The sequence below is a fragment of the Maniola hyperantus genome, chromosome 27 (genome assembly GCF_902806685.2).
Source record: "Maniola hyperantus chromosome 27, iAphHyp1.2, whole genome shotgun sequence".
In the NCBI taxonomy this organism is placed as follows: Eukaryota; Metazoa; Arthropoda; class Insecta; order Lepidoptera; family Nymphalidae; genus Maniola; species Maniola hyperantus.
Window position 1 is genome coordinate 1,179,493 of NC_048562.1, and position 15,156 is coordinate 1,194,648.

A 15,156-nucleotide genomic window follows, 5' to 3' on the forward strand; every position below is an offset into this window, starting at 1 on the left:
TACACAGGTCTAAAAAGCTCTATGACGTCTGAACTCATTAGTCAAAATTGTACTTTACGTCTAGTAACAATAAAGTTTTAATTTGAATACGTAATTCTATAGAACTACGCAAAAGGTTTGCTGATATAAAATAACCGCTATTAGTATTGCAAATACAGATAAAAATATTTAAGCAAACTGATATCGTAAGGCGTTATAGAATGGAAGATTTTGATGGTAACAGTGGTATTATCACGATAGTAATAAAGCTTATGTTCGCTTAACCGACTGAGGCATTAATAAAATAAAATTACACTTCGTCTACACCCCGTATGTAGGCGGGGCGACGACATTCGACAAAATGAGACTCGAGTACATCACTACGATGCCGCGGCGAACGCACGCATCGCGCGTTCCAAATTTGAATTTGATTTTTGTAATTCCGTGTGTTTTTGTGCACAGTGTTAAATAAACTTCTTTAGTTCTATTTTTTTTATAAAATTGTGCAATGGAGTCGGAGTTGGAATCGCAAACTAAAAAAAAAACGCCAAAACCGTTTTCGATAGAATCTATAATTGGCGACAGAAAATCTCCCGAAATAGACATAGAGAATAACATTTCGGAGAGTTCTAGACATTCAGATGAAGAAGAAAGTGGACGATCGGAGAGATTTAATAGGATGCGATGTTATTTTAACGCGCCATTTTTGCAACAGAACGTTAATTTCCCTTTTCTATTGGGTTATCCTGAACCGTGGTTGTCGAGAGTTTTTGGTGCTGTTCCGCCACAGATAACACAGGAGAATAGAGAAGAAGAGAAAAGAGAGAGTCCTGTCAGTGTTGGGAGTGAATTGGAAAGTGATGGGGCGGAAGATAATACACAGGGTAATTAATTATCGATTTTTTCTGTCGAATTTTTCTATTAAGTAAGTAGGTATAAAGAATAGAGACATCATTGGCTTGGTAATTAATTATAGTGATGTGCTTACGCTCGGTAGTTATCGATATACTTAGTTTTTAGGGTTCCGTACCTTAAAAAGAAAAACGGAACCCTTATAGGATCACTTTGTTGTCTGTCTGTTTGTCTGTCTTTCGGTCTGTCAAGAAACCTACAGGATAGGTACTTCCCGTTGACCTAGAATCATGAAATTTGGCAGGTAGGTAAGTACTTAGGTCTTATAGCAGACATTAGGGGAAAAATCTGAAAACCTTGAATTTGTGGTTAGGTACATCACACAAAAAAATTAAATTGTGGTCATTAACCATAAATTAACAATTAAAACTAGCAATACGCATGTGTTACGTAATTAGGATAGGTTAGGTTAGGTTTGACGACCTCTCTGGCGCAGTGGTACTTAAGCGCTGTGGTCTTATTAGTGGGAGGTATCGGGTTCGATTTCCAACAGCGGTTTGAAATTATGTAACTTCTAAATTTCTGGTCTGGTCTGGTGGGAGGCTTCGGCCGTGGCTAGTTACCACCCTACCGGCAAAGCCCTGCCGCCAATCGATTTAGATTTAACTAAAGGTGTACTTACCTATTTATGGGTTTAATAAAACTGCCATACTCCTTCCAGGTTAGCCCGCTTCCATCTTAAACTGCATGATCACTTACCACCAGGTAGGATTGCAGTCAAGGGCTAACTTGTATCGGAATAAAAATAAAAAAAAGTCTTAGGCTAGTAGGTGATAAAAACTGGACCGACTCAAAGATGGACGGCCTTGAGAGAAGCTTCTCAAGGATAGTTTAGCAACCCACCGTTGCACAATAACTTCAAAACAAAAAACAACAAAACAAATCAATTATTTATTTAGGTACAATACTTGATTCAACATAACCTCACTTCACGTTATTTTCCAAAATCTCACGTACATTTACCTATCTCTTTGCTATCATCTGTAACAGCATAGTTAATTATTTAAATCTATATGTGTATATAGGTATATCTATGTAGTCTTATGTATGTCTATTATATTTTATTTGTATGTATTAGTGTATTAATAATATGTACTTTATATTCTTATTATATGGTTCAGTTTATTTAGCTATTGGTATTTAGGTTTATTTTACACCACCTCCCATTGTCCATTTGTTCGTTTTCTCCCTAGCGTTAAGGTTGTCTGGAAGAGATCGCTAGTATTTAGCGATAACACCGCCTTTTTGTACCTACTTATTAAGATTTCTTTTTGTAACCTGTCATTTGTGTTTCTGTGGTGTAATAAAGTATATACATACATACATACATACATACATCCATACAAATACATTTTGGCAAACAAAAAAAGTGGCCACGGCGTAATCATTTTGTCACGTTCTAACAAGAGCTTAAATGCATTTAGCTATCTCGCTCTAACAGTAAGTGTCACAATAGGGCTACTTCTAATAGTCCTTGTTCTGAGCACCCAACCAACTTTTCATTTTCATGATTGATACCTATCTTCTTATTAAATCTTAATTAAATATTTGTTGTCTTCATTAGGAACCCTAAAAAGATAAAGTAGGTTATCTCCTATTTTCGACAGCTGCCAAATGCTATTAATAAATCTACACCGATTCACAGCTCTCATACCTCACCTCAGTAGATAGATACCTACCCACTCAACAGAACGAGAAATCTCAACAGCACAACAATAAATAAATCAATTTCATGCCCATTATCTTTTTGAAATCACACACAAAATTAACATCCGTGGCTGTATGATTAGTGACGCTTGCTTTAAAAATTGAAAAAAAATGTCACGCCACTAGAACTGCATCTGTAGCGTGAAATTGTCATTTGACATTTCTGATTTCTGAACGGGATTGTTGGTAATCGTTTCGGCGCGAAATGGCGTAATAAGTTGACAGCTGTCAAATGATAGGGCAGTGGTCCTGTCGATAGTAATTTATCGATATTTTTTATAACCTTCTGGGAGCTTCCCGATTAATTAACAACATGTCATTCCAACGGCAACTGTGAAAGTAAACATCGTGAGGAAATCTGCATGTCTGTTCTCAAATATGTGATAGCCTATAAGCTGTGATAGCCTAGTGGTTTGGACGTCCGCCTTCTAATCGGAGGTCGGGGGTGCGATCCCGGGCACGCACCTCTAACTTTTCGGAGTTATGTGCGTTTTATGTAATTAAATATCACTTGCTTTAACGGTGAAGGAAAACATCGTGAGGAAACCTGCATGCCTGAGAGTTCTCCATAATGTTCTCAAAGGTGTGTGAAGTCTACCAATCCGCACATGGCCAGCGTGGTAGACTATGGCCAAAACCCTTCTCTCTGAGAAGAGACCCGTGCTCTGTAGTGAGCCGGCGATGGGTTGATCATGATGATTGTTCTCAAAAGTGAGTGTACTCTGCCAATCAGCATTTGGCCAGCATGGCCTATGGCCTAGTGGCCATTTTGACAGGAGACCCATGTTCAGTAGTACGCCGGCGAGAAGTTGAGGTGCCGATGATGATACCCAAGACTTTGAATTTGAAAACAAGATTTCGATTTTTTTATTATTGTTGTTAAAGTGTCAATAGAATAAAATAGCCTATTAAATAGCCTAATAATTAATAACCTACGTATTCTGTGAAAATTTCAATTCTCTGCATTTACCGTTCATGAGATAGGTCAACGGGAAGTAGGTACCCTGTAGGTTTCTTGGCAGACAGACAGACAGACAGACAGACAACAAAGTGATCCTATAAGGGTTCCGTTTTTCCTTTTGAGGTACGGAACCCTAAAAAACTGCTATATTCTTTCCAAGTTAGCCCGCTTTCATCTTAGACTGCATCATCACTTACCACAAAGTGAGATTGCAATTAAGGGCTAACTTGTATCTGAATAAAAAAATATTAGTAGGTACTTATGGATTTAACATTATTTCTATTCGTACCTACTTACTCGAGAGTTTTTTCGAGAACTACAAAGTCAAAGTCAAATGATTTATTCAAAATAGGTAATAAATTACTCTTATTGATGGTCTGGTATGGTGTTAGATTTGTAAGATATAGTGGTGATAATTATTACGCAAACTTAAAACTAAAGCTACGAGGGTTCCAAACGCGCCCAGGTCTGAGAAGAGCCCACAACAAACTCACCCGGGTATGACCACTACGACCACCAAAAAGACCCAGAAATCAGTAAGTAGGCACCCCAAAACAAATTTATCAAACATCATCACACGTGAAATCAAGATATTGAAATGCGAACGAAATTTTCCCGCGTGAAAAATTTAAACCGATCCGAACGTGACCGCAATATTTATTAGTGACTAGTGACGTCCGCTTATCGAAATTTACCGATAAATATCCGATTCGAGCGAAACTGCATATTAAAGGTTCACGGGCGATTTAACTTCGCCGACTTTCGAATGCACTATTTACGAATTCGAATTTCAAATTCTGATCGCGCCGCGGCGGCGGGAACTCGGCTTTATTCGTTTACAAACTTATCTGACCTCTCTATTTTTTTGAGTTACACACTTATTATTATTTATTTAAAGGCGAATTTAGCTTGTTTTGATGGCAAATAAATTTGCAACGCGTTTACAATTCATTTGACGCGTTCGATAACTGTCAATAGACGTCGTCGCGGTCGTAAGAAATGGACTAAATAAATGTGTTTATTCACTAAAGGGTCTTTTTATCGATGTTTTTTCATGGAAATTCGCGCAAACGAATGCTTAAATTCTTTAGCGATTGACACAATATTGGCACTACTTGTTGGAAATTCTAAGAATTTTGTCTGATTACTTTATTATGTGTTAAAGCGTTAAAGATGTTGAATCGTGGTTGAAATTTATTTCGTTTGTTTTAATTTATACCTGAGTTTATTAACCTTTTAAGTTATTCATATCTTTGTAAGTATGCACATTTCAAAGTCCTGTTTGACTGACTGACTGACTTATACTTATATCGATGCACAGTCTAAACCGCTGGTCCTAGAGACATGAAATTTGGAGGGTGTATTCTTTGGAAAGAGTAGGTAAGTAGGTAGGTACTAAGAAAGGATTTTTCGAAATTCTCCCCCTAAGTTGGTTAAATGTAAGATACAAGTTTGTTTGTAGGAGATAAAATCCGTCATTTTACAAGTTATTTCCATGAAAATTGGTATTTTGGGTTTCGGCCACAGATGAAGAAATACGTGTTTCAGGATTTTTGGAAATTCAACCCGATGTCTATTTTCTAAATTCCACCCGAGCGAAGCCAAAGCGGGTCAGCTAGGTAGTAGAAGTACCTACATACGCGAACTTTGAATCCTTACAAAATCGTATAAATCAAAAGTTCTGAAGTTCTCATAAAATAATATTCTTTCGAATTACAGTTTTCTTACTTAGGGGCGGTCATGTCCAATCATAGCGGTCAACAGCGAGAAGGCAGGGTGCTGACGACGCTGCGTCCATCGCTTTTTATTTGCTTTTTATCGTCCCTTTAATAACCATTGGCTCATATTTTGATATATCTGAAAAACATTGATGGGTGTGTGATTACATAAATCTTCTTAAGATACCTACTTGGCTATCAGTGGCAGATTATGCAGCTACTTGTGGAATTTTTTAAATGAGAGGAATCTTAAAATTAATGTTGAGAATTCATATATTTGCCGGAAAACTGGGAAGGGGTTGGCTCAAGGAGATCCGCTCTCACCTCTTCTTTTCAATATTGCGACATTAGATCTGTGTAAATGTATAAATACTGATAAGGTTTCAATTTCTCAATACGCTGACGATTTTGTAATCTATTTGATGTGCAAAAATACCCAAAGAGGGTCACAGGTCTTACAATTAGAATTAAATAAATTTGTTCATACTGCGATGCAATTAGGATTACAGGTATCAGCAGTCAAAAGTAAAATATGTATTTTTAGAAGGGGCTATAAAGATGCAACGGTAAATTTAACTGTCAATGATTCTACTCTGCAGATGGCCAATTGCGTAAAACACTTAGGTCTATGGTTAGATTATTCTCTAAGGTGGAAAAAACACATTAATGAATTAAAAGAAAGATGCTCAAAGTTTTTTAATGTTTTTAAAGTATTGGTAGGGCCGGGGTGGGGCATTCACCCAACCCATTTAAGAAAATTGTACATTGCTATAGTACGAAGCCGATTAGATTATGCTAGCTTCCTATTTGCAAACAGCTGTAATACACACTTAAGTAAGTTGGATAAAATTCAGAACCAATACATGCGGATTGTTGGTAGTTTTATCAGAAGCACGCCGATTCATGTAATGGAATCGGAGCTATATCTCCAACCCTTATGTACAAGAAGATACTACCTGGCCGGGAAGTTTTGGTTTAAGTCGGTATCAATCTCGGAAAGTGAGCTAGCGAATACACTTAGTGTTCTCAGTGCCCTTTGTCAAGATAGATATTGGAGATGCAAAAATAAACCTTTATTAGCTTTAGTTCACGACGAGTTCAAACACACCGCATTTCATAAGAGTAATAATTTGGACTGTTTTTCCCTAGATACTTGGATCAGCAATGTGGATTTAACAAATGTAGTTAACACGGAGATTGAGACGATCAAGAACGCTAAAAGGCAATACAATCAGAATGTGTTAAAAAATCTTTGTATGCATTACATTGCCGATAAATATGAAAATTTCTACAGGATTTACACGGATGGTTGCAAAGGAGAGGATGGTTCTGGTATGGCTTTCTTAGACACTCAATCGGGAACATCGGTCGGATTACGAGTTAATTCGAATATGTCTATCATGCACATTGAGTTGGTGGCTATAGCGGAAGCTGTGGCATATATTGACTCCCTTGCTCCTGGCAATTATGTGATTCTTACGGACTCAAAGAGTGCCCTTCAGCACATGTTGAAATGTACTACAACTGTTTTTCGCGGTGTACCACTAGCATATGATATCATAAAATCAATCCTTAAGATCTTATCTAATAAAAAGTATCTATGTCTACAATGGATCCCATCTCACATAGGCTTGCCAGGTAACGAGGAAGTCGACCACCTAGCCAAAGAAGCATCGTATTCTGACTGGTCATTTGATGGGCTACCCTATTTCAGTGATCTAATTTTTTTAGTAAAAGAAAGATGTTTTGATATGTGGAAGGAACATTTTGACCAGAGATCTCTCATCAAAGGCATATGGTATAAGACTATACAGCCATCCCTCCCTCGGCAACCGTGGTTTATTGGTGCTAAGTTAAGTAGATTCGAAATTGTAGTAGCTTTAAGACTACGTTCCGGTCACATTCCACTGAACGGATTTGCATACCTTATTGGAAAATCAAACTCGCCAAAATGCACAGAATGCGATATAATCGAGGATGTTTATCACGTCTTAGTGGAGTGTGTCCGGAACGAAATAGAAAGGCATAATTTTATAAATAGGTTTAATATTGACTTGAGAGATGTGGGTACTTGTAACAGTGTTTTGGCCCTCCCTTTGTCTAAGGAGGCCAGAGCACTGTGCAAGCTGTATAAAACGTACTCAAATTTTAGAAGTTAGAACATAATGAAATGTTTGCTCCTATGAGGGTGACATGTTTAGGTTGTAAACAAACCCTCTACAAAAATCAAAAAAAAAAAAAAAAAAAAAAAAGATACCTACTTGTGTTGGTGGATTCCCAACAAGTCACACCCAATCGTGTAACAGTGTGACTCGTTGGGAATCCATAATTTTTTTTCTCACATCGAGTCACACTCACAGTACAGTGTGACTCGTTGGGCATTCTGGGGCGGTGGGTATGAAATACGCTGTCTTCAGAAGGCCGACGAGGAGGCGACTAGCTATTGACTATTTTCTCGCTCAATGAAACCTAAGTAGGTACAATCGATCTAGGTACCTATATATAGATACCTAATAGATAATTAAGTAATATGTGTTTAATTATCTTCAACTGCAAATGTAAGTTAATAAACGATTTTTTTGTAAGTTACAAATTAACGATTTTTGGATTTTTCCTTCATTTATGCTGTGAGACCTTACTTACTTCTTGGTAAATTTTATGATTATCTATAAAGTAGTTCAACGGGAAGTACCCTAGCAATGCGAATTTTGAATGTCTGCGAAACCGTATGAGTCGGAAGAAACATTTTTCAAATTACACTTTTGTTACGGACAGACGGTCATGTCCAATCATAGCACTCGACAGCGAGAAGGCGGGGTTGCTGACGACGCAGCGTCCATCGCTTTTTATTTGCTTTTTATTGTCCCTCTGATAACCATGACTCAGGGACACATCAATGGAGATATTTCTCTGAGAAAAACTATTGATAGGTGTGTCATTAAGTGTAAGTCCCGCAAATTGCTATTGCGCTAGAACCATGTCTCATTAATATCGAAATGACGTCATTTTGACGTCAGCCGAAATAAAAATATACCATCAGCTCGAAACTTCACTAAAATGGCGGCCACGCGCATTAGCAATTTGCGTGAGTTATCTCTAAATCATCAACTAAAAAGGAAAAGTTGACTGATTGACTGATCTTAATATATACTTAAAAGGAAAAGGTGACTGACTGATCTATCAACGCACAGTTCAAACTACTGGACGGATCGGGCTGAAATTTGGCATGCAGTTAGTTATTATGACGTAGGCATTCGCTTAGTCGCAGAGAGCCGCTGGAGGCAGGCATCGCAAGACCATGGCGTGTGGAAGTCCCTACAAGAGACCTATGTCCAGCAGTGGCCGTCTATTGGTTTGGTTGATGATGATGATGATGATGATTCGCTAAGAAAGGATTTCTGAAATTTCAACCCCTAAGGGGTAAAATAGGGGTTTGAAATTCGTTTAGCATACGCGGACGAAGTCGCGGGCATAATCTAGTTACTAACTAATATATCTAAATATACCTATAAAAGGAAAAGGTGACTGACTGATCTATCAACGCACAGCTCAAACTACTGGACGGATTGTGCTGAAATTTTGCATGCAGATAGCTATTTTATGACGTAGGCATCCGCTAAGAAAGGATTCTTCAAAATGCAACCCCTAAAGGGATAAAATAGGGGTTTGAAGTTTGTATGAAAGTCAGTCAGTTTTGAAGTGTCTATAAAGAAGTTTTGTAGTTAATATTTTTGCAATTAGCAGTATGACATATTTTATTAAGCTCATAATTATGTTAAAATCTCATAGTTAAAGATCAACCCTGTGTAAAATAGGGTATTAAAATTTGTGTGGTCGCGACGAAGTCGCGGGCATAAGCTAGTTATTAATATAAAGTTTTCTCCTTCAGGTAATGACTCGGAGCCAGACCAAGAAGACGGCACAGACACTCCTCGAGAAAACAAAGCGAGAAGAAGACGAACAGCCTTCACCTCGGAACAGCTCCTCGAGCTGGAGAGGGAGTTCCACGCCAAGAAGTACCTCAGCCTCACGGAGCGATCGCAGATAGCGGCCGCTTTGAAGCTGAGCGAAGTACAGGTACTTAAGACTTACCTACCTGTCAATATCTTCTTCTTTACGTGTAACAAACGAAACTGACTGACTGACACCCACATACAGCACAAAAGTTTTATTCAGTTTGTTTGGATCTAAATGAGAACTAAACGTCCGTTACAGGTTTAGATGGCAATCGGAGTACGGGGTTTGTAAGCCCCGCCACCCCAGTCCCGAGCTCGCTTCGCTCGCTCTTGCAGGCTAAGTTCTCTGTGCCTGTTTTTTACTATCCTATAATACCTATCATAAACTTAATTAATGGGAGAGGGCATTTAATAAAAAAAATATGCTATTTGTTGTTTTACTAATTAACACGATTAAGAAATCAATTGTTTGTCAAATGGTATTTTATGAAATGACTAGGTATTTGTCTGGTAACTTATTTTGTCAAGTGAAATATTTGTACAACCAGAAATTTTATAACGATTATAAAATGAATCCTAATTTTGTCAAACGTTGTTTGTGGAATGATAGTTTGTTATTTGTTTTTTGTGAATTGATCGGTCACCAATTTTTTAACACCATAAAGAATGTTACAGACAGACACAATAGACAAACTGTGCAGCTTAGACAATTCCTTGCCTCATAATGTGCCTACCTATTGTGAGCATAATAATTACCTATGCAACACACTACAACGCATGGCGTTAAATGAAGTCAATATAATGCGCAAAACATTTAATGACTTTAATTTTATGACGCAAGCCACCCATTCTTTGCACAACACGTGCAATACTATACTAATATTATAAAGAGGTAATGTCGTTAAGTTTGTTTGTAGGGGGTAATCTCTGGAACTACTGAACCGATTTTGATTTCTACTGGTGAAAATTCTTTCACCAGTAGAAAGCTACATTATTCCTGAGTGACATAGGCTATACGGGATCTTTAAAAACCTAAATCTACGCGGGCGAAGCCGCGGAGATCAACTAGTACTATATATAGAGTGAAACTAAAAGGCTAGCAAAAACGAAGACAGGTGATAGTACTGATGATTATCTACTTACCTATGACACTTACCTACCACAAAAAAAAACGCGAAAAAAATTAAAAAAAAACCTATATTTTGTAAAAGTTCACGATATGTTGCAAATAAAACATCTGACTGACGCGAGGTCAACGAACGTTGCGTAAGTAGGCCACTCGGAGTCAATGTCGCGTCGTAGGCGGGCATTGACCCGAGTTTTGCGCGCTATAGGTACATTGTGGGTTTGAAATATACTAAATTAATAAAACTACAAAATGAGGCAAATGGTTATTGGTATTAGATTGTGTTTAGATAGTATAACAATAACGCTAAGTTTTTGTTGGCGTTCTGGTTACACCCTGTATAGACGTGCAATACAATAGCGCAATACAATGGGGCCGATTCTCTTGTACACAATCTCTTAACTACACTAAATTAACAGGTCTAAATATAGTGCTATTCTTTTCCGCAAACAACATTATGACAGGGATAGCAATAGATTTAGACGTGTTATTTTAGTTTAGTTTAGAGATTGTGTACAAGAGAATCGGCCCCCAATATAGCCTCAATAGCTCAACGGTTAAGGGGTGGACCGAAATCCGAAGGGTCGGCGGTTCAAATCCCACCCGTTGCACAATTAAAACCAAAGGATACCCCTTCCAGGTTAGCCCGCATCCATCTTAGATTACATCATGACTTACACCAGGTGAGATTGCAGTCAAGGGCTAACTTGTACCTATCTGAAAAAATACAGCCGTTGCAAGTATGAATTTGTAAATATCTAGCAAACTTAATCTAATCTAAATCAGCCTGTGCTGTCCCACGTCTGGGCAAAAGCCTCCCTCCGATCCTTCCACAATTTTCTATTTCGTGCCTCTTCAGGCCACGTAACTGTAAATTTATCTAATTCATCACACCAACGTCGCCTCGGCCGACCACGCTAGCGTTGATGATTCTGGGGCGTCCAAAAACTTAATCAAACAATATTTTTGTTCCAGGTAAAAATATGGTTCCAAAATCGGCGAGCGAAATGGAAACGTGTGAAAGCAGGCCTCGCGTCGGGCAGCCATGCCGGCGGCAAGAACACCGGCACCAAAATTGTAGTACCAATTCCCGTCCATGTAAACCGGTTCGCTGTCAGAACCCAACACCATCAAATGGAGAAGCAGAACCTACAGTACAGACTTGACAGAACACAGCCTCTACCTGGCAGTCTCCTTCAGTCGCAGACATCTGCGTTTTTATCCGCCTCAAAAACCGATAATCGTCAAGAATCGATAAACGTCAACCCGCTAAGTCACAACACTATTTACGATGCAAGGTTAATGCCACCGGCTGTCAATTTGAGACATTACCCGAATCAGAATATACAAAATGGCCGACACAGTTAGTTTTGTAAGATAAATTAATTATTTTAAGTGATAAGTAATTGCCTAAAGTTTATTTGTATTATATATAAAAAATATTAAAGATTGTGTGATAAAAATTTCGTATTTTATTTCAATCTTTAGTTTAACTGTATTGAGCTTTGAGCTCAGGATATCTTTTTTGCGAAACCTGTTTGAAATAACCTGCAGTACATACTTGACAGAACACAGCCTCTACCTGGCAGTCTCCTTCAGTCGCAGACATCTGCGTTTTTATCCGCCTCAAAAACCGATAATCGACAAGAATCGATACACGTCAACCCGCTAAGTCACAACACTATTTACGATGCAAGGTTAATGCCACCGGCTGTCAATTTGAGACATTACCCGAATCAGAATATACAAAATGGCCGACACAGTTAGTTTTGTAAGATAAATTAATTATTTTAAGTGATAAGTAATTGCCTAAAGTTTATTTGTATTATATTATATATAAAAAATATTAAAGATTGTGTGATAAAAATTTCGTATTTTATTTCAATCTTTAGTTTTACTGTATTGAGCTATGAGCTCAAGATATCTTTTTAACCGACTTCAAAAAAAGGAGGAGGTTCTCAATTCGTCGGAATCTTTTTTTTTTTTTTTTTTTTTTATTTTTTATGTATGTTCCCCGATTACTCAAAAACGCCTGGACCGATTTTGAAAACTCTTTTTTTGTTTGAAAGGGTATACTTCAAAGTTGGTCCCATTTAAATTTGGTGAAGATCTGATGAACATCTTCGAAGATAGATACTGGAACTCCTCAACGGATAAGAGTAAATTGCTCGCGATCAGTGTAATAGCTTAGTAAACAGTAGATTTTTAACCAGTCATAGCATAATTCCATGGGGCCACTAAAAATTGTGAAATAAAAAAAATTTACAAAAAAAATAAAAACCGACTTCGTTACATAAACACTAAAAATTGAAAAATAATTTAATTTATTACCGAATATATTATGTATACAAGAGTTAATATAGTTCCATAATAATATTTTTTGGGGTCGGTGCCAATGAGGTGCCATTGTGGAGTCCCATAAAAATATGAAGTCTAGACGATTCGCGCAGCTAAAGCTAATTGGCACCGGCACCAAAAAGTATTATTATGGAACTATATTAACTCTTGTATACATAATATATTCGGTAATAAATTAAATTATTTTTCAATTTTTAGTGTTTATGTAACGAAGTCGGTTTTTTGCAAAACTTGTTTATTTTTATTTTTATTCAGATACAAGTTAGCCCTTGACTGCAATCTCACCTGGTGGTAAGTGATGATGCAGTCTTAGATGATAGCGGGCTAACCTGGAAGGGGTATGGCAGTTTTTATTAAACCCATACCCCTTTGGTTTCTACACGGCATCGTACCGGAACGCTAAATCGCTTGGCGGCACGGCTTTGCCGGTAGGGTGGTAACTAACCACGGCCGAAGCCTCCCACCAGACCAGACCAGAAATGTATAAATTATAAAATTCCAAACCCCTGCCCGGAATCGAACCCGGGACCTCCCACTATTAAAACCACAGCGCTCACCACTGCGCCAGGGAGGTCGTCACTTGTTTGAGTCATATCACATAAAATATTCCAACACTAGCTAAAAAAAAATATTTTAGCTAGGAAAGAATCGAAAAGAAAAATAGTAGGCTTTTATTATTATTCAGATAAAAGTTAGTTCTTGACTGCAATCTCACCTGATGGTAAGTGACGATTGCAGTCTAAGATGGAAGCGGTCTAACTGTGGCAGTTTTTAATAGACAAGGTGCCAATATTTTAGCGTTTAAACTACCGTGAGTGATTTCCATTATAAATACAATCTGTCCCGGCTTACTCACGTGTGTAGTCGACGTTAGCCCGACTAGTTTCGAACCCATACGGGGTCCTTTTTCAAGGGAGTCCGTCCGCGCCCGCGCCGCGGTTTTGGTTACACACGTGAGTAAGCCGGGACAGATAGTATTTATAAGGTGCCAATAGTCAAAAATAAATCCATCTTTCATAGTCACCCTACAACAAACGTCAAGTGGGCGTGACAGAACACAAATTCTATTAAAAGCAATCAAATTAAAAAGCTTCTATAGCACCAAAATCTACAAACTATTTTAAACTCTATTTCACAAGAAATAGAGTCCTGTTAATATTGCTTGCGAAAATTCGCCACTAATCCCAATGTTGAAATGGATTTCTATACTGACCACGGAGAATTTGTACAATCTAAATTCAACCTTAATTTAAGTAAACATAATGGTTGAAAATCACATGTGCATAAAATGTTAGAAATCCGAATTTGAAATAGATTTTATACTGACCATAGATTGTATTCAATCTGAATTCAACTTCTGTATTCAAATACAGTTGAACTTGTAATAGTTCCAAATCTAAAATAACAAAATAATAAGTTCAAGAGATTTTCAACCTTACTTCTTTGTGTTACAGTTGAATTTTGAGTGAGAAAAATGTGAGAATAGATTGTCAAAAGCACAAAACGATTATGCGATTGCCCTTTGACATGTGGATCTATGGTAATGAAAGATGGCCGATCTTTGTTTGCAGTTTTGGGATAGGGTGGATATGGATTTTGTGATAATATGGGATTTTCTATTATTATATTATTATTGTTATAAGTAGTATATTTAAAAGGGAAAGCTGACTGACTGTGATTTATCAACGCACAGCTCAAACTACTGGACGGATTGGGCTGAAATTTGGTATGCAGATTGCTATTAGGACGTTAAACATCCTTTAAGAAAGGATTTTTGAAGATAGGGGCTTGCAATTTATGTAGTTTAGAATTAATATGACGTAAATTAGATCCAAAATTCATAGTTTCCTTGTGTTGGGGACAATACGCAGAGAAACTTTCAGCTTTTATAAAATAACGAAGGTCTGGCACGCGCTGCCTCTCTCTTAATAAGTCTCTTGTAGGCATCGATATAAATGACAAGATACGTTCAAGCGAACAAAATTTTTCACGGTTTAGAAACCAAATACTAAATCAGCGCCACCTCTTAGATACTAATGAACGACCCGTTTGAAATCCAGACGTCACTGAGGTTGCATTGGTGCTATAGCACCAATGAGTCGGTGCCATTTTGTTTATTCAATAAGCTGTATACGAAGTAATAAACCTAGTTATATAAGTCAATGCTTGTAGGGACTTACACACGCGTCGTCCCTGCGACTGTAGTTTGGTGTCGTCTGTCCAGTGTCCACCTAGTGGGAGTAGTGGGGTGGTCTACCAACGCTTTCTGATGCGAGGTCGTCATTCTCTAGCATCTTGGGACCCCATACATCTATCGGTTTCGCGAACTAAGAATGTTGGCAACCTCCCTGGCGCAGTGGTAAGCGCTGTGGTCTTATTAGAGGGAGGTCCCGGGTTCGATTCCTGGCAGGGATTTGGAATTTTATAATTTCTAAATTT

General features: G+C 37.8%; 1 protein-coding gene across 1 annotated transcript; it reads left to right on the plus strand.

The window, feature by feature from the left end:
* The first annotated feature begins 363 nt into the window (after nt 1-363).
* On the plus strand, nt 364-12,184 carry LOC117994744 (homeobox protein GBX-1-like). The gene is made up of 3 exons (XM_034982698.2): nt 364-863; nt 9,167-9,354; nt 11,335-12,184. The coding sequence occupies exons 1-3, from the start codon at nt 488-490 to the stop codon at nt 11,725-11,727; spliced, it is 957 nt and encodes a 318-aa protein (XP_034838589.1). The 5' UTR covers nt 364-487; the 3' UTR covers nt 11,728-12,184.
* Nucleotides 12,185-15,156: the final 2,972 nt, after the last annotated feature.

Excerpts from the sequence above, each read along its gene's own strand:
- LOC117994744 (XM_034982698.2), top strand. The coding sequence starts at position 488 with ATGGAGTCGGAGTTGGAATCGCAAACTAAAAAAAAAACGCCAAAACCG. Across the intron at positions 864-9,166 it reads GGCGGAAGATAATACACAGG|GTAATGACTCGGAGCCAGAC; the intron begins GTAATTAATTAT and ends TTTCTCCTTCAG. Across the intron at positions 9,355-11,334 it reads TGAAGCTGAGCGAAGTACAG|GTAAAAATATGGTTCCAAAA; the intron begins GTACTTAAGACT and ends TTTTTGTTCCAG.